The sequence below is a fragment of the Thalassophryne amazonica genome, chromosome 12 (genome assembly GCF_902500255.1).
Source record: "Thalassophryne amazonica chromosome 12, fThaAma1.1, whole genome shotgun sequence".
Taxonomy (NCBI): domain Eukaryota; kingdom Metazoa; phylum Chordata; class Actinopteri; order Batrachoidiformes; family Batrachoididae; genus Thalassophryne; species Thalassophryne amazonica.
Window position 1 is genome coordinate 70,000,289 of NC_047114.1, and position 20,065 is coordinate 70,020,353.

General features: G+C 40.7%; 1 protein-coding gene across 1 annotated transcript in view; it reads left to right on the plus strand.

The window, feature by feature from the left end:
* tnn (tenascin N) overlaps nt 1-20,065 on the plus strand; it is an 81,915-nt gene that overhangs the window by 15,329 nt on the left and 46,521 nt on the right. Inside the window, exons 4-7 of the mRNA XM_034183224.1 lie at nt 5,993-6,126; nt 6,220-6,349; nt 7,131-7,313; nt 8,560-8,649. Coding sequence (XP_034039115.1) covers nt 5,993-6,126; nt 6,220-6,349; nt 7,131-7,313; nt 8,560-8,649 — 537 coding nt within the window. The remainder of the gene's footprint in view (nt 1-5,992; nt 6,127-6,219; nt 6,350-7,130; nt 7,314-8,559; nt 8,650-20,065) is intronic.

Sequence of the window (20,065 nt, forward strand, 5' to 3'; positions counted from 1 at the left end):
CAGTGACTGCTAGGATGTGCTCCATTGGATTGGCATAGGTGGATATAGAAACTGAATGATAAGACTAATAAACACTGGGCGTATATTAATTATGATGCATCATCATGGCATTTTTACAGCCTCACAGGCAGTGTTGCCACAGTTACTTTAAAAAGTTACTTTATTAGTTACTTTGCAGCTTTATGCAGTTACTTTATTAGCAGTTGCAGACAACTTGTAACTAATAATTCTGCATTTAATCATTAGTGATTGATCTCTGCTCTCTTCCACAGCATGTCTTTTTCCTGATTCTCTCCCCTCAGCTCCAACCAGTCCCAGCAGAAGACTGCCCCTCCCTGAGCCTGGTTCTGCTGGAGGTTTCTTCCTGTTAAAAGGGAGTTTTCCTTCCGACTGTCGCCAAGTGCTTGCTCATAGGGGGTCGTTTTGACCGTTGGGGTTTTTCTGTAATTATTGTATGGCTTTGCCTTACAATATAAAGCGCCTTGGGGCAATTGTTTGTTGTGATTTGGCGCTATATAAATAAAATTGATTTGATTTGATTTAATAAGGTAACTAGTAATCTAACTTGGTTACTGTTAAGACTGAGTAATCAGCAAAATAACTAATAGTTACTTTTTTGAGTACTCAGTCTTGAAATTGACCAAGTTAGAGTACTAGTTACTTTATTAGTTATATTCAGCAGCTGCCAACAAGTTGTCCGCATCTGCGAATGAAGTAACCTTATCAAGTATTATTTCGACTGTGCATTATTATTTATTTTGTTGTGAGGAGAAAATTCCGTTCGATTCATCTCAAAGTTCTGTGCTTTGTTGCTTTTGATATGGAGTTTTGTGTGCTGAATAAATCATTCATTCATTCATTCATTCATTCATTCAAGTAACTATAAAATATACCTGTAAAAAGTAAATAATAAAGTAATTTTTTTAAGTAGCTGTGGCAGCACTACTCACAGGGGTATAGAGTGCTGATTTGTGATGTCATGCTGGTTCTACCTACCCTGTGTTTTCAATATGACCATTTTTCATTTTTGTTTTGGAGAACAATCTGAGTACAATGTGTGGACTTCTTTCATTGTCATGTACAGCAGTGATATAGTCATCAAATAAGGTGGGTTATTCAATCTTCAGTTTGGTGATGGAACAATAGAATTTCAACTTGGTTTGTGCCCAGAGTGCTAGCAAACTCTACTTTTTATTTCCTGCATTGGGTTTAGTCTGGCTTTATATTGGGGTTATGCTGGTTTTATGGCAGAGCTATGGCACGATTATGCCACTACATGGGAGTTCAAAACAGAGATGTATTACTTGTATTTACCACATATTCCCCTTCACATGTACCCCAGTGCTAACAACATGCCCCAAAGACCTAGACCTTCAAGTCCCCTAGCTACATAGAAAAAAATGGGCATCCTACTTGCAAAACTGAGGAGAAGAACATATAAGACAAGAACATTCAACACTATGTAGTCCTTTCATGTTCTCCCTGTGTTTATGTGGGTTCCCCCCAGGTGCTCTGGCTTCCTCCCACTTCCAAAGACATGTAAGTTAGATGAATTGGTGTCTCTAAAATTGACCATAGGTGTGAAAGTGTTTGCCTGTCTCTATGTGTTGGCCCTGCAATAGAGTGGCAGTCAGTCCAGGCTGTACCCCACCTCTTGGCCAATGACTACTGGGATATGATCCAGTCACCCCGGCCCTTAATTGGAATAATAGGGTTTTGAAAGTGGATGGATGGTCCTGATATGTGATCTAATCAGCAATCTTTATTGCAGGATCAAATGAATCGTGATCAAAGAGAGGATCAGCTTACCTCTCCACCAAACTTCATTGCAATGTGTCAGCACCATTATAACATATCCTGGTGAAAAATAAACTAGCAGAAAAGCATAATCACCTTGGCAGAGCTCATTAAGTCCTCATTAAGTCCAGTGCAAAATTCATTAAACTTCATTAAAATTCCAAACACAACAGGTTAACAATGATGTGTTCTGGTTGATGTATTGTCATATGGATAGTCTTTCATTTTCCTTTGCACTGTGTGACATGCTTCCAGAATCCATGCAAAAAAAAAAAAAAACTGCATCAAATATGGACATGTTTGATAGTTTGTCAAAAATAGAGAAAGAGATCCAACTTTTCAAAGTCATGATTTTAAGTGAAATACTCAAAAAAAGTCAGCATCTACAGTAGTGTTCAGAATAATAGTAGTGCTATGTGACTAAAAAGATTAATCCAAGTTTTGAGTATATTTCTTATTGTTATATGGGAAACAAGGTACCAGTAGATTCAGTAGATTCTCACAAATCCAACAAGACCAAGCATTCATGATATGCACACTCTTAAGGCCATGAAATTGGGCTATTAGTAAAAAAAAAAGTAGAAAAGGGGGTGTTCACAATAATAGTAGTGTGGCATTCAGTCAGTGATTTCGTCAATTTTGTGGAACAAACAGGTGTGAATCAGGTGTCCCCTATTTAAGGATGAAGCCAGCACCTGTTGAACATGCTTTTCTCTTTGAAAGCCTGAGGAAAATGGGACGTTCAAGACATTGTTCAGAAGAACAGCGTAGTTTGATTAAAAAAGTTGATTGGAGAGGGGAAAACCTATACGCAGGTGCAAAAAGTATAGGCTGTTCATCTGCAATGATCTCCAATGCTTTAAAATGGACAAAAAAAAAACAAAAAAAAAAACAGATGCGTGGAAAACGGAAAACAACCATCAAAATGGATAGAAGAATAACCAGAATGGCAAAGGCTCACCCATTGATCAGCTCCAGGATGATCAAAGACAGTCTGGAGTTACCTGTAAGTGCTGTGACAGTTAGAAGACGCCTGTGTGAAGCTAATTTATTTGCGAGAATCCCCCGCAAAGTCCCTCTGTTAAATAAAAGACGTGCAGAAGAGGTTACAATTTGCCAAAGAACACATCAACTGGCCTAAAGAGAAATGGAGGAATATTTTGTGGGCTGATGAGAGTAAAATTGTTCTTTTTGGGTCCAAGGGCCGCAGACAGTTTGTGAGACGACCCCCAAACTCTGAATTCAAGCCACAGTTCACAGTGAAGACAGTGAAGCATGGTGGTGTAAGCATCATGATATGGGCATGTTTCTCCTACTATGGTGTTGGGCCTATATATCGCATACCAGGTATCATGGATCACTTTGGATATGTCAAAATACTTGAAGAGATCATGTTGCCTTATGCTGAAGAGGACATGCCCTTGAAATGGGTGTTTCAACAAGACAATGACGCCAAGCACACTAGTAAACAAGTTAAATCTTGGTTCCAAACCAACAAAGTTAATGCCTCGCAGATGTGAAGAAATCATGAAAAACTGTGGTAATACAACTAAATGCTAGTTTAGTGATTTACAGAATTGTTAAAAAAGCAGTTTGAACATAATAGTTTTGAGTTTGTAGCATTAACAGCAGATGCTACTATTATTGTGAACACCCCCTTTTCTACTTTTTTTTACTAATAGCCCAATTTCATAGCCTTAAGAGTGTGCATATCATGAATGCTTGATCTTGTTGGATTTGTGAGAATCTACTGAATCTACTGGTACCTTGTTTCCCATGTAACAATAAGAAATATACTCAAAACCTAGATTAATCTTGTTAGTCACATAGCACTACTATTATTCTGAACACTATTGTATATAGGTATATCATTTCTAAGCTTTGGAAAAGCCTAGGTATGCATCTTCTACTGCATAAATACATGAATGAATGGACAAATGAATGAGTCCATCCCCTCCAGTTTAATTAGTATGATAACAAAAAAATAACAAATACAATTATATTTTCACCTTTTCACATCTGTTGGACTTCGATGCATCAGATAAATTGGAAATACAACTTTGTTTTGGTATCTAATATCCCATAGATGTGTCTGGCACCTTCTTGATAGCTATTGGATGCTGGATCGATGAAGGATGTGTTGCGGGTGTGCTCATCAGTCAGAGACAGACAGACCATTCCTGCACAGAAATGTACTACAGCAGCAGTAGTCTTGTTGACCATGTGACCTATAGGGTTTGGAACTGAAAGTAACTGACAATCAAGCTAATTTCAAAAAGAATGTCAGTTTAAAACCACACATATGTTGAGAGCAGAGGTGCCCAAATTCTTTCCTTTGAAGGGGTATAAATTAATCTGGATGAGGGGCCTGGGCCAAAAGAAATGTTGATATTGTGTGAATTACATACATTTCATGCAACTGTAATCTAACTGCAACAGTCAATGACTTCATTTGTCCAGAACTGGTACATTCACAAACGCCAGGTTTACCTTCTCATTAACAAGTTCAAACATTTCTTCATATTTGATTTCATTAATTTCAACCACTGATGACACAAATCTTATTTTCTATTAAATGTTTCCATCTTAATATGTTGATTTATTCCCCACAGCTGTTCTGACGTATTAATTGAGGCTAATGTATGATGAAAGTCATGCCTGGACAGGGATATTAAGTGCTATTTGAGGGGAAAAAGACCTGTTCATTTTAGAAAAAACAAGCTTTTTGATGTTGATTTTTGGGAACACAGTCTAAACCTAATGTAAATGGTGGTTATGTTGGAGGCCCATGCTACCTTTTTCAAATTTTCCCTTGCGTATGTTTCTCTTCATATATTACACTATGTGTCTTTATGTCTACCACCACATACACACGGAGATCACTTGTGTGTGGAAAGTCAGCAGTGCTGACTCATCTTCTGTCTTTTGGCTCTGGATTTGTACTGGTACTCCACAGTACCATCTGAGTCACACCCAATCATATGTCTTCCCATTTGAAGAACCTTGTCTTTTTCTTCACCATTGGAATGGCTGTTCTTTGACATGTGGATGTGGAGCCACTGAGCACTTTTGATTATTATTTATTCATTTATTTATTTGGTTTTATTTCAACTAAACTTTCTTTTTAATTCTTCAGTGTCTGGAATTTAGAATTCATTTTCTTTCTTTCTTTCTTTCTTTCTTTCTTTCTTTCTTTCTTTCTTTCTTTCTTTCTTTCAGTTTCATTTATTGATTTGGGCTACACACAAGTAAGATAGTGGTCAGAAAAAAAACTCCCTCAGGCATTTGAAATATAGGAAGAAATCTCAAGCAGACCAGACTCAGTGGGGTGATATCTGCTTTGACCATACTACCAATCAATTAAATGTATGTATATAGCACCAAATTGCAATATAAGTCACCCCAACGCGCTTCACAAGGGTAAGGCCTAACCTACAGTGACAACAGAAATAACACAAGTACAAAAACAAAATGAAGCAAGGAATTGTTAATTAAAAGCCCAAAATTACCATGACATTGATGCTCATGATGAGTGTATGTAAACGTTTCACCACAAGTGTATGTATGCCAGATATAAAAAGTAGACAGAATAACAGAGAGGTGTAACAAAACTGACCATAAAGAAACTGTTGGGGTTCGGTCTTGTGGCCTGCCTCGGTCCGTTTCTGTGTGTGTATGCCCCTCGTGTGCCCCTTCCGGGTCCTGTGGATGTGTGAGTTCAGCTTTTATGCTATATCCGTGTCACCTACCCTGGGTTCATGTATGTGTGTGTGGATGATGTGAGCATGTGAGTCTGCTTCCCTGTCTTGTGTAGATGAGTGTGTGTGTGTGTGTGTGTGTGTGTGTGTGTGTGTGTGTGTGTGTGTGTGTGTGTGTGTGTGTGTGTGTGTGTGTGTGTGTGTGTGTGTGTGTGTGTGTGTGTGTGTGTGTGTGTGTGTGTGTGTGTGTGAGAGAGAGTCTGGTCTCTGGGGGTGCACTCTGCACTTGCTGTGGGGACATGCCTCTCTTGGTCCTGTCTGTGTCAGCTTCAGCCTTTGTGTTTGTGTTCATGGTTGTCTCCCAGGGTGTGTGTGTATGGGTGCTTGTATGCATTCCCTTAGGGTGGTATGCAGGGGCTCTGTGAATATATATATATATATATATATATATATATGTTATATAACCTCTATTATGCTTTTGTGTCTGTCTGTCTCAGTGTTCAGCCCTCAGGGTCTGAATCTGGTCGAAGTAACTGACATCACTGCGCTGGTAGAATGGGAGTCAGTGCCTGGGGCAGAGTACTACATTTTGAAATATCACCCAAAATTGAACGCAAGTGCTCTGAAGCAGGTGAGTTTTCAATCTGAAAATAGCTCTCACGTAATGTCTGTGATGTAGCATAAAAGTAACCTTTGTCTCAATGTATTGTGTCCTAAAAACTAGGTGCAAATTCCCAACACAGATAACAACTACTTCATCACGGGACTGTCACCTGGGGTGACATATGTTGTTCAGGCCCATACTGTCATCAAAGAACTCCAGAGTGATGCAGAAACAATCGAAGCTGCGACAGGTAGAAGATTCAGCTACGGCATTCAATAAATTTGTTCCCCTGTTTCCATTTATGTATATTTCACATGATGTTGTCATGGATCATGATGTAGACCTGCATTCAGTTTTGTGTAAGTTAACTCCAAATATCTAATATTACAAATATCGTATTTTCTGTTAATATTGTTTTATTATTTTATCTAAAATACACAAAACAAAGAACCTGATATCAGATAGACAATCAGAGATATTGGCTGTCAGACACAATGAAGCTGAATTTGCTAAGATCCAGCTAGATCATCAAGTGCATTATCTACACCTCAATGAATTATGATAATAATAATAATTATTTTTTAAAGTTTGTATTTTCACATTATACCAGCTTTTGTAAAATGTGTCTTTAGTTTTGTACAGTGTGTGCACCTTGTTGTAAATTCTATGTATTCAACAACCTAATGAATTTAATGTTTGTGAATTTCAGTAAAACAATAATCTAAATCAAAAACCACTGAACAAGTGGAGTCAAATGTTTACTTTTTAAATTCTGTATTTGAAATCATAGTGGCATAATTTTTGAAACACACTGAAAGTTCTATAACTATATATTTTATTTTAATTTTTCTACATCCATCCCAGGTGTAAATATATGATTTTTAGCAATTTGTGAAACATTGCATTTTTTAAAACATTTACAAAATATATTTTAACCTGTAATTATTGACAGCAGTTTGAAGTCTGACTTCTATTCATATCAATTATCAATGATCTACTATTGTTTTAAACTACTGGAATTTTAATTTTAGATTTGTCAGCCGTCGGTGGTATTCGTGTTCTCGGCCAGACTGAAGTCTCTATCAAAGTGGACTGGATGAATCCAGCAGCAGTGGTGGAACACTTCAAGCTCACACACACTGACCCAGCAGGAGTGGAGGAGGAAGAGCAAGTAATGAGCAGCCAAGAGGCACGCACTAAACATACGATTGTCGGTAGGTTGTACAAGACATGAAATACTGCTGTACATTCTGGATATAAAAGTCAATGCCGACTTGGCGATCCTCCTGTCCTGTGCGACAATAGCATTTGTTGTATATTCGTCCGTGAATTGTTCTGTGAATTGTTCTGTAATTTATGTTTGTAGCATGGCCAAGCAGAAGGTCACCCCTTTGAGTCTGGTCTGCTTGAGGTTTCTTCCTCAGAGGGAGTTTTTCCTTACCACTGTTGCTCTGGGGCTTGGTATGGTTAGATCTTACCTGTGTGAAGCGCTTTGATGCAACTCTGTTGTGATTTGGCGCTATATAAATGAAAATAAATTGAAATTGAATGCCTCATCACGTCACCATATTGTGTTTCATTACACTGTATCCCTCTTTCAATTCAATTAAATTCAGTTCAGTTCAGTTTATTTATTTAAATAGTGCCAAATCACAACAAAGCTGCCTCAAGGTGCTTCACATGGGTAATGTTTAACCTTACCAATCTCCCTGAGTAAGCACATAGACACCCAGTGGTAAGTTAAAACACCCTCTGGTGTTTCTGAGGAAGAAACCTCAAGCAGACCAGACTCAGAGGAGTGACCCACTGCTTAGGCCATTCTACCAGATTACAGAATTGCAATAAAAAGTAAAAGTATGTAATAGTGCTAAGTCTATCTCAAAGCCAAGCCCACTGAGTCCAACATTTTGATTTGGCTGGGATGTTTCTGAAGTCATCACCAGATTTTCAGCATGTATCATCAGTCTCGCCGGTCTTGCATCCCTGCCTCCTTTAGCGGCACTTCTGGGTATTGCTGTGATTCTGTGTTGTTTTCGTTAGTTGTCATCCACGTGATGCAGATCACACTCCATTCATTTGCTCCACATGTGACTCTTGAACTCCCCAGTCTCAGCAGCAATACCTCAGAGAGTGAGAAAAGGAGCCAAATCAATCAGGCAGAACTAACAGCACCTAAGGCATTAGTTTTGATGGCAATAAATCAGTAGAAAAGCAGAGAGGGTAGAAATGTGCTCGCAGGCAGCTAGACCCTCCCTATGCATCAACTAACAGAACCAGAATTTAGATATAATGAGGCTGAGACCTGTTCCATTGTTAATAACACAATCCCTCTCGTATATTCTATATTCAAGTGAAATAACACATAATGGTGGTTTTATTCCACTCTATTCTATTGCATTTAATAAATTACATGCCATTTCAGGTTTTATAAAAATGTGTCTATTATGTTATGTTATGTAGGTCTAAATCCAGGGACAGAGTACCTGATCTCAGTACAGGCCATCCAGGGATCCACTGAGGGAAAAGCTTCCTCTGTCACTGGTGCTACAGGTCAGTCATGGCACATCATGGTTCCTAAGATGAAAAAACTTTGAGCTGCTATGAATTGGGTGCATTACCTCCTTCTTAGGACACATAATTATGACATGTTGGGGTTAAAAATAAATTGGGATGAGACCAAGTTTAAATGTGTAAAGTCACAGGAAGGAGGGCCGTGGTGTAATTATGACATTTACTGTTTTTCACTTTAACTTTAGAGTATGTTGCACTACTATTCAGGCAGGATGAGGATTCTGACAAGGGAAACTAACTACTGGAGTCAATAACAAGCAAGAAGGTTGAAGTCTGTCAAATTTTCATGTCTGACAGATTTAAGAATTGTTTTTAAGCATTCATGGTAAAGCCATGGTTGAGGGGTTTTGATTCCACTGTGTTGTCTCCAACAACTTGTAAACTGGTGTCGCCCATTGTTTCCCCTGCATTTAAGGAAGATTATTTGCACCTTTGGGTTAAAATATCATTGTTATTCAGATGATCTGCAGTTGTGGAATGTTGTTAGGAAATATGTCTTATATTGCTATTGTAGTAAGATTAAGGGCCTCTTCACACACAACACGAATGAAGCCGACTAGCACATTAAGGAGGAATTGCATGCCATTCGTGAAAAAAATCTGAGCTGCCTCAAACGCCTCGTACACCTGTCACCACAACAATTCACGCACACAAGTGGCCAAAAAATAGCAAAGGCCCTGCGTGTGTTCATTCGATCCCTCAGCAGGTGTCAGCCAAATTCCAGGTGTCACACACAAACATCTAACACTGCTCGCTGGTCAGAAAAGGCGGGGCTATTCACCCACCTGGTACAATATTAGAGAACAGGCGACCAGATTCGACCTGTCTGTGAAAAGTGTCTAAGTGCCACATGAAAGTGGCGTAACCTAGCAACACACATGGGTGTGACTGTGCCAACCCCCCCCCCCCCCCCCCACACACACACACAATGGCTTGTGGAGTGTATCGTCGTCGTCCCTGCCCCACCAACACACGCACATCATGAATCCAACATTGTCAGCTGTGGCTGAAGGTCCCGGAGTCCAGTGCTAGACCAGCTGACTGTTGTGTCCTGCCACTCAGCTGGAGAACACGCAGTGCACGTGTGTGCTGGCACTCACGCCCTCATGAGGATTGGCCAGCATCTGAGCACGTGGCACAGTGTGAAGCTGCCCAGTTGGCTGATGTCACTTCCACTACGTAAATTGCAGTTTACATGACAAACAAAAAGAGTGGAAATTAAATCAAATAAATAAGGGTGACGGCATGAAATCATTCTTGTGTGATCGCTTTGCTGTGGACACACAGCGCCTATCAGCTGACCGCAGACTGACTGACAGCCTGGACATAACTGTGCACGCAAGGTTCATTGCATTACATATCAGACAGATGCAGGACAACCACAGAATACATACTGTACATGAAATTAAAATCACAGCAACAGAAAGTGAGCCTTTTTTTTTTCTGTGAGGTCTGCCGAGGTCCCATGACAGAGGTGGGCGTGTTCCCCTGCGACCTGCAGCTGTTCAAATATCTGTGCTCGCAAGTCACAGCTCAGGAACACCTGTAGTGGCTTTTAGGATATGAAGTCGCATAACTACAGTGTGAAGCGCGGATGTCGGCATGCTGTCCTCACATAGAAATAAATTAAAACATATTGCTTCAGCTAACCGTCGCGTCAGCGCACCACAAAGCTGCTGAATATTGTGCCATGCAGGAAATCACCCCAGGGGACACCCCCGAGAGGCATGTGTCACTGCGGATTTTCCCACATTGTAAAAATTAAAACACATATCCCATTTCCAGCAAATCATATGATGTGTTCATGATGCCCGGCTGTTCTTGAGACGAGCGCATCAGGTAATTCATGTAAAACATGAAAGAGAGAACAGTATTCCACATCATTTCATTACTTTCTGGTGTACGTCTAGGCGGAGGCTAAATCTGGTCTTTACAACAGGAATTAAGTATTATAAATTGTGGTGTTTTTAATTTTTTTTTCCCTCCGCTGCTGTGTGTGCCACTTTCCACGTGCTTGCACTGTGTTCACGCAAACACGAGCATGCACAAAACTGTCACAGTGGTTTTGTGCACGCCTGTCCAACCGTGCGTTCCTCCCGACAGCAGGTGGAATGTTTCGTGGTTCGCCGCTTTGTTTTTGGTTGGCGGATTGTCTTACGGTTTCTGCGTCTTTCATGTTATGTGTGAAGGGGCCCTAAGCACTGACTGGTGTGTATCTGTAGTCTGTCTGTCTCTCTCTCTCTCTCTCTCTCTCTCTCTCTCTCTCTCTCTCTCTCTCTCTCTCTCTCTCTCTCCACATACTAGAAAGGTGATAAGGGGTGCACTTTTTCAAACACAAAACATTCCAAACACTAGATAATTTCTGTATGTGGGTAATGAGTCAGGTGTGGATTCCTGCTGCATAAACACATTAAAAGTCTGCAGATGATACAGAATGCTGCTTGTTGAATTTTGACTGGAGTACAAAAATTTTATCATACAATCCAAGTGTTGGCTTCTTTCTATTGGATGCCTGTTCAAATAAAAGAAGATTAAGTTTTGTGACTGAACTTCAAGACTTCACATGATTGTGCGTTGTCTTATATGGCCAAGTTAGTTCGGTCACATGTGGTGGTGCACACCCTGGCATCACAGAGGGCTGAGATTAGGCAGTCGAGTTATTACAACATTTTGAAAGCAAGATGAAAGACACATTTGTTCCTGGAAATTATTATTGCTGGTGTTTTTTTTCTATTTGTATACTTGTTGTTAATTTCATTAGCTATTGTCTGTTTTAAAATTGGTATTATTGGTTTTAAAGTGCAATATCAATAAAAGCATCAACTCTATTAACACCACCCATAATTCACTAGTGACCAGTAGTTAATATGAAAATATATTATGTCACAAATTTTGACATATTATATAATCCAAACTGATATTCGGTTTCATGCATATTCAATGAGAATAACAAAATTAGTATAGACAGGAAGGGGAATGATTCTGGCTTTGTAATGGAGGACTGGTCTTTGGACAGGTTATAATGACTGTGGTGAGTCTGATCATTGAGAGGTAACATGATCTAAACTGTGTAATCACTCTGAGATGCTTCCTTGTGGTTGACATCAGAGGATCCATCTGGTAATGTTATATTTTAGTGATGTGGTACAGAGTTCTCCTAATTGGGTCTGTGCTTTGGACCGGTTTGAGGACATGATGACAAATTTATTCAAGCTATGGTCTGGATACTCAATTGCTTTACAGTTATCATTCGGCAGACAGATGAACTGCACGCTGTCACTCATTATCAGCAGTTCTTCAGTATTCTGCTCATTTATTCTTTGTAACGCTTAAGCTGTCTGCTTCTCATTTGACTTCTTTTAGTTTTCTCCTCAGTGTCTACTTTAGTTCAAAGGTTGATGGGTTTTCCTTTTTGAGGAAGTCCATTTTATGGTTTTTACTCATCAGTGCAACATAGATACTTTCCAGACTCACCTCTGTTCTTTTAAAGTCAGTTGTCCTTTGCTGTACCCCCCTTACTGTATATGTCTGAGTTTGCTACTTATGATTACATGTGTGGGACTGACTGTTCTAATCTACACCATGCAGAAAGTTGCTTGTCTGCACTCCAGCAGCTATAATCCTTCATTTTAGGTGCTGCGTGGAAAGGCTTAGTGGACTGAGGGGCTCGTTGTCAGCGCCACTCGACTGAATTTGTTGGCGTTATAGTGACTGAGAAAACGCACCAGAGACCAGTTACCTGTTATCTCAGACAGCATGCTGCATCCCTTTGGGTCAGTGTTATAATATATGGTGAACATTAAGATGAACCTTTGCAAAAAATATAAAAAGCTGTGCAAAATGTGCAATTTGTAAAAGCAAAAAAAAAAAAAAGAAAAGGGGGGAGATATTATGTATAACAAGCACTCATCACTCACTCATCTTGAACCGCTTTTTTGGGGGCAACAGCTCCAGTAGGGGACTCCAGACTTCCCTTTCCCGTGCTACATTGACCACCTCTGACTGGCGGATCCCGAGCCGTTCCCAGGCCAGTGTGGAGATATAATCTCTCCACCTAGTCCTGGGTCTTCCTCAGGGTCTCCTCCCAGATGGACGTGCCTGGAACACCTCCCTTGGGAGGCGCCCAGGAGGCATCCTTACTAGATGCCCGAACCACCTCAGCTGGCTCCTTTCAACATGAAGGAGCAGCGACTCTACTCCGAGGTCCCCACAGATGACCGAATGTCCCACCCTGTCTCTAAGGGAGACACCAGCCACCCTCCTGAGGAAGCCCATTTCGGTCGCTTGTACCCACAATCTAGTTCTTTTGGTCATGACCCACCACTCATGACCATAGGTGAGAGTAGGAACAAAGATTGACCAGTAGATCGAGAGCATTGCCTTTTGGGTTAGCTCCCTTTTCGTCATAACAGTACAGTAGAGCAAATGCAATACCGCCCCTGCTGCACCGATTCTCCAGCCAATCTCACGCTCCATCATCCCCTCACTGGTGAACAAGGCACCGAGGTACTTGAACTCCTTCTCTTGTGGCAAGACCATATTCCCTAGCTGGAGTAGGCAATCCATGATGATAACAAGCAATGATGAAGCAGACAGTACAGCCACATTACACCCATTTTGGCATCCCTTCACTGGCTTCATGTCCCAGTGAGATCAGATTTTAAGGTTCTGCTACTAACCTATAAAATTATACATGGACTGGCACCTCCCTACCTAGCTGACCAAATTAAACCTTACGTACCGGCCCGGGCTTTACGTTCTCAGCGTGCAGGACTACTTTGTGTCCCTAAGGTGAATAAGAAGTCTGTGGGTCACAGAGCTTTCTCTTATCGTGCCCCTGTTCTGTGGAATGATCTCCCTGCGTCAATAAAACAGTCAGAGTCTGTGGAGATTTTCAAGTCCAGACTTAAGACGCACTTATTTTCCCTTTCATATGGCTAGCATACTGGTACAGTTTTGTTTTATGCTTTTTACTCTTTTAATTCATTTATTAGTATTTGGAGCGGGCTGCGGCCTCAACTTTACCTAAATTCTGGGTCTTTTATTGAAGTTTAGGGCTAGTGGCCGGTGATCACCTTAGTATTTCTCTGTTTTTCATGTTGTTTAATGCTGGCAAATTATACAGTGTTTTTTGTCTTTCTGATGCCTGATTCTGTTTTTTCTCTGTTTAAGGTGCAGCTCCATCCAGAGATGGGAGTTGTATTCGTGTTGGCAATCCGCCTGTCCTGTGCGGCAATAGCATTTCTTGTATATTCGTCCGTGAATTGTTCTGTAATTTATGTTTGTAGCATGGCCCAAGCAGAGGGTCACCCTTTGAGTCTGGTCTGCTTGAGATTTCTTCCTCAGAGGGGGTTTTTCCTTACCACTTTTGCTCTGGGGGTTGGTAAGGTTAGACCTTACCTGTGTGAAGCGCTTCGAGGCAACTCTGTTGTGATTTGGCGCTATATAAATTAAAATAAATTGAAATTGAAATTGAAAATGGTGAAAATGAGTGTGTGTGAGTGTGTGTGTGTGTGTGTGGGGGGGGGGGGGGGGGGGTGCCACCATAGTAACAAAGAAAAACAGATTTTTCTCCAAGGGGGAAAAAAATGTGAAATATCAAAGGAATGAATGAATGAGAATTGGTGGTACCATCAGTTAGGATAGGATTAAAATTAAGGACCATCATTTAGGGTGTGGTTAAAATTAGGGTTTGGGTTAACACTGTTTGTGTTGTGTTGGAGTTAGGGTTGGGTTCGGGCAAAGTAATGTTGCTCCTGCAGGGCACCTGCCCAACATGTTTTTCACTCTCCCTGCTCCACCCACAGCTAATTAAATCTGACACGTGTGTTCAGCCAATGAGGTGCTGGGAAATGCCAGATTTAAATAAACAGGTGTGCAGATAGACATGAAAACATGCCGTGCAAGTGCTCTCCGGGCTCAGATTTGGCCAGTCCTGAGTTAGGGTTGGTTTGGATTTGGGTTGGTTTAGTTGTAGGTTTGAGTTAGGGTTAGTGTTTAAATAGGATTAAATCCTGTTGTCCTCACCTTGGAAAAAATTAAAAGGCTTAGGGTCCATGTTGAACTAGGATAATCTTTCATTGTGGCTTGGTCCTGTTTTAAAAGTGGCAGAATTTTGAACATGTTGAAAAGTTAACTTTTCCATCATGTCCTTTGAAATGCTATTGTAATCTCTTGCATAATACAGTATACAGTAAAACTTGCCTAAACTGTCATCATATACACTGGTTATTTGCATTCACCAGACAAAAGCAAAAGTCCCATTGTTTTTGTATGGTTTTCCATGTAATAAACAATGTATATACCAGATTTTGTATAATGGATTTCCACTCACATCGATAAAAAGTGTCCTGCCCCATCGCAATGAATCCCACTAAAAACCCCTTGCATGTACCAGACAGAGCAGTCTGGGTGTGCCCAATCGCAGCAGAGGTACGAAATGAAGTTCAGGACTGACACTAGTTGATATGAGTAAAGTGGATATTGTATTTCCTTGATTAAAAGCTCGGGAATTTATTTTTTTCAAACTGTGCTCAGACCGACACCTAAATGAGGCAGGGCATAATTCAAGGCCAGCAATTACCAAAATGCTGCTTGCTGCCACACGTCCCTGGGTGCAGCGAAGCAAAGATAACCGTTTTAACTCAGAGCCCTCTGCATGGCTGAAAACCCTCCCTGTAGCCCAACATGTATCTGCTAAATGACGGAGACCGCAAGGGCTGAGATTGGTCACTTTTACATTTTCACTCTTTCCTCTTCCATCATATTTAAATAGTTTTTACAGTGTGCACGCTGATGCGTATTGTATTTCATCATCAAAGAGTTATGTTTGTTAGAAAAGTCCACAAATATGACTAACTTTACAACAGAGTCAAAAAAAAAAAAATATGCTCAAATGACCTGCAATTCATGGAGGAAAATTGCACGTACCATCCTGTTGGTTTGGAAGTTGATGATTGTATAAAGAAGTGGAGCTCATTGAGGGACAAATTAATCCAGAAAAAGCCACTGTTTCTACTGCAAATTGCATGAGGATGCAACGGAGAACTTTAGAAGGGTCATGCGCATGTCAACGTCATAGTGTGGCCACGGAGTTACGGAGCTGGAAAAGCATAAATCAGGGTTTGGGACTTTAACGTACCTCTCCACAATGGATTTAGCAAAAAAAAAAAAAAAACAGTGACTCGACTAAATGTAATCTTTTTAATGCACATAATGCCCGGCACTTATTTAAGGCAGGCAAACTTTTGACCCGACCATTAAATGAGCCAGGTCCCGATTCAAGGTCAGGTGTTTTAACTTATATGAACTAATACTGATTACTAAAATAAAGGTGCTTATTCAGCCATTTTACTCATGTAATTTTGATGCCAGGCAGCTGGAATGCTTTGAGGCTGTTAGCTGGACTTTGCAAATGGGAAATTCCAACCCCTCACCTCATCTTAAATGCAGCTGAATAGACTGTGACATAAGGACCACAATCTACATAAAGTTCAAATGCGTTACTGAGAAAGTTGATCGACTGGGATACTGTGTCATACCTGATATGCTGATCTCACTGGACAAATGGCAGCATGCTGACATATATCTGTTCTTGCCTCTTTCCACAGACATGTAGTGTGGCTGTACGTCTGTACAGTGAGGCTGTAAATGGTGAAATACTGCCTGTTACTGTGTTCTTTGCGGTCTCTGCTGAACATGACGCCCATAATGGGTAATCTGTTTTCCAAATGGCCAAAGCCACCATTTGTGTTCTGTAGCCCGGTAGGCGGTGTTGCTATGCAGCTAGTGGTTAGAACGTCTGGAGTAACACGATCTATCACACTCCACAGCAAATGAAGCGCACACTTTGAAAGGAAGATTTGGAACAAAGGGCTGAATAATATATAGAATATGTAAGGCAGCCAGTACAGCAACTATACATCCTAGAACTTTAAAACCCACTGCACCGGGAGGAAGCTAGTTTTCCAAAAGTAACCATGTTTGAACATTTACTCAGTATGTTGCCAATGTATTTATGATAATTTGTACTAAGTGGGGAAAAAGCAAATGTTCCATTTCAAACTGTCAGACATCCTGTTTAACTTCCCTGATTCTGTTGGACGGTTCAAGTGCTACAAACTGATTCAGAGCCTTTTCATTTGACTTGATCTCATTAAACTGACAACAGCTAATGCCAATTTGGGTTGTGTAAAACAAATAAAAAATTAAAACAAAGGATAAAAACATGATGATGTTCATCCTGTTCAGAAATAAATGCGCTGAAAAGTCAAAATAAAAAGGATTCAAGGGCTGTTCTCTTCCTCTCCACGATTCATAACACGACAGACAGCACTGATAAAAGTGCACATTTTCAGGAATGCCTGCGAGCACTGGTAGTACTGTAGTCCACAGGCTGACCTTTTCTCTCACAACTGAATACAGCAAAAATGGAGAGTTGGTAAGTTGTACCTTTGTAATAATCGACCGTCTTACCTCTGAACACTGCATGAGTGATTTATGGACCTGAACTAGTGCCTTCTGTGGCACCAGCTACCAATTCAGATCAGAGAGACAGACACCCTCTCTACTTTTAAGATTAGGCTTAAAACTTTCCTTTTTGCTAAAGCTTATAGTTAGGGCTGGATCAGGTGACCCTGAACCATCCCTTAGTTATGCTGCTATAGACTTAGACTGCTGGGGGGTTCCCATGATGCACTGAGTGTTTCTTTCTCTTTTTGCTCTGTATGCACCACTCTGCATTTAATCATTAGTGATTGATCTCTGCTCTCCTCCACAGCATGTCTTTTCCTGATTCTCTCCCCTCAGCCCCAACCAGTCCCAGCAGAAGACTGCCCCTCCTTGAGCCTGGTTCTGCTGGAGGTTTCTTCCTGTTAAAAGGGAGTTTTTCCTTCCCACTGTCGCCAAGTGCTTGTTCACAGGGGGTTGTTTTGACCGTTGGGGTTTTTCCGTAATTATTGTATGGCCTTGCCTTACAATATAAAGCGCCTTGGGGCAACTGTTTGTTGTGATTTGGCGCTATATAAATAAAACTGATTTGATTTGATTTGATTCTGTGAATTATGGTGGTCAAACAATAAGATTATTCAATGCTTGTATGGATTGAATGTTAGATAAGGTTATGGAATCCAGCAGCTTCCTTCGACAGTAAGGAAAGATTCACTGACATTGACTTTGCAGATGATCCTATAGGATCATTATGGGATCAATGATTGCAGCACTTCAAAAGCTAAGTGAGGTTTTTCGTGTTTCTGGGTTTGTGATTGTCCTGGACCAAGTCTAGGATGTACGTTTTCAGTGACTTCTTGAACTCAGCAATCAGAAGTATATCTGTACATAGTAAAAGTATCAGATTTACGTATCTTGACAGTGATATTCATGAGATATGTCTGGGAAGAGCTCACGGAGACATGAGGTTGCTGGACAGAAGTGTTGGGTGATGACAAGATCTTTGCAGGAAAACAAAGGTACACTCATAAGCTGGCTGAACACAATTACAGTCAGCTGGTCACTTTGTCGGATGGCACAAATATGTGGTGGATCGCCACAGCAGATCAATTGTTTCCATCTCACCCTGTCATCTGTACCTTTCTCTGTCAACCCAACCACCTGCATGTCCTCCTTCAACACATCCATAAACCTCCTCTTTGGCCTCCCTCTTCTCCTCCTGCCTAGTGGCTCCATCCTCAGCATCAGTCTCCCTATATATCCTGGGTCCCTCCTCTGCACATGTACAAACCATCTAAATCTCACTGCTGAATCTGATTTTCTGATATGTTCATTTCTAATCCTGTCCATTCCACTGTGAATGAGTCTGTCATTCCTACTGCTCATCTCACCACTGTCACACTACCCTTGTACATGTCCTGCACTACCCTCATATTTTTCTGCCATTCCAGACTTCCTCATACAATACCACAACTCTTCTCTTGGCATCCTGTCGTAAGCTTTCTTTATATCCACAAACACACAATGTAACTCCTTCTGGCCTTCTCTGTAGTTCTGCATTAGTGTTCTCAGAGCAAACAATGCATTTGTAGTAGGTATGTGAATCTCATCACTGACAACAATTCGATACGCATCTCAATATACTACCAACAATACAATACATATTGCAATGCATGACGATACAGACAATACGATGCAATACAATTCACCCCTGTCCCTGATTCAGTGCAATTTGATGTGTCTTTGATAGCGATTTAATTCCTCACAATGCGATATGATGTGATTTGGTGCGATTAATGATGGGTATTGCTAAGATTTTATCGATATTGATCCCATTATCGATTCCGCTTATCAATCCAATTCTTTATTGATTCCTTTATCAATACCTTTTGTGAATTTTCTGTGCACTAACAGTAGGCTTTACAGGTTTTCTATGTCAGCAACATTTTATTGAGTCTTAAAGTAAATGAATATGAAATTGCTCACTGGATCCTTAATATCTGGACATAAATAAAAATCAATAAAATCTGTACGTGGTCACTGGATCCTTGATGTACATGGTGGATCCTTAATCTCTGGACATAAATAGAAATAAAATCTGTAGTTCTTGTCAAACGCATTTCCTTTCAGATATTAATGGCACAAATGTAACTCCATAGCCTCAGAACTGAGCTCTTCAGCCGACTGCGCTGCACGTCAGGATGTAATTCATAAAAAACGCAGCACCTCATTGTGGGGTGGGGGGAACCCTGGTTTTGGTTGGTTCGGTTGTAGTTTATTGATTGTATTATAACATTTGAAAAGAAGTGTCATTTGATTTAAAATGGCGATTTGCTCTGAAGTTATTAATTCAGACCGAAATCTGCACGGCTCTTTGAAACTGCACACTTAGTCCCACAAAACAGAGGATATTGTTGTTGTTGTCATTATTATTAGTATTTACTTTAACGGATGGACAACTTCAGTTTACACACTGGCTGGTGCTTACGCCAGTGGACTTGCTGCTTCTGAAAACCAGCAAAGCAGAGAACCAGCAAAAAGCGGGTCGAAGCGCTGCTTCGTTGTTTCAAGCAGACCCGCTGCTGTCTGCAATCAACGTAGAGAAATAATAATTTTCTCGATAAACACCCTCAAAAACAACGGCTGCTAAAGTGTCAATGTGCCTCGAAAAAAGTTGATGCAGCAGGCAGCAAGTGATCTAACACGATTCAACCATCAATTGAATCGATGCACACTGACTGAATTGATGCACTCGCATTGCACACGTTTGCATCTAGATACCGATTTGCTTAATCTCCACATACCTAGTTTGTAGTGCTCTTTCTTCACATGAAACCATATTGCTGCTCACAGATCCTCACCTGTTTTCTCAGCATTGTTGTGTGGGCCGCCAGAAGAGGAGGTACTGCTGGCCCACCACCAAAGGGCGCCCTGCCTGAAGTGCGGG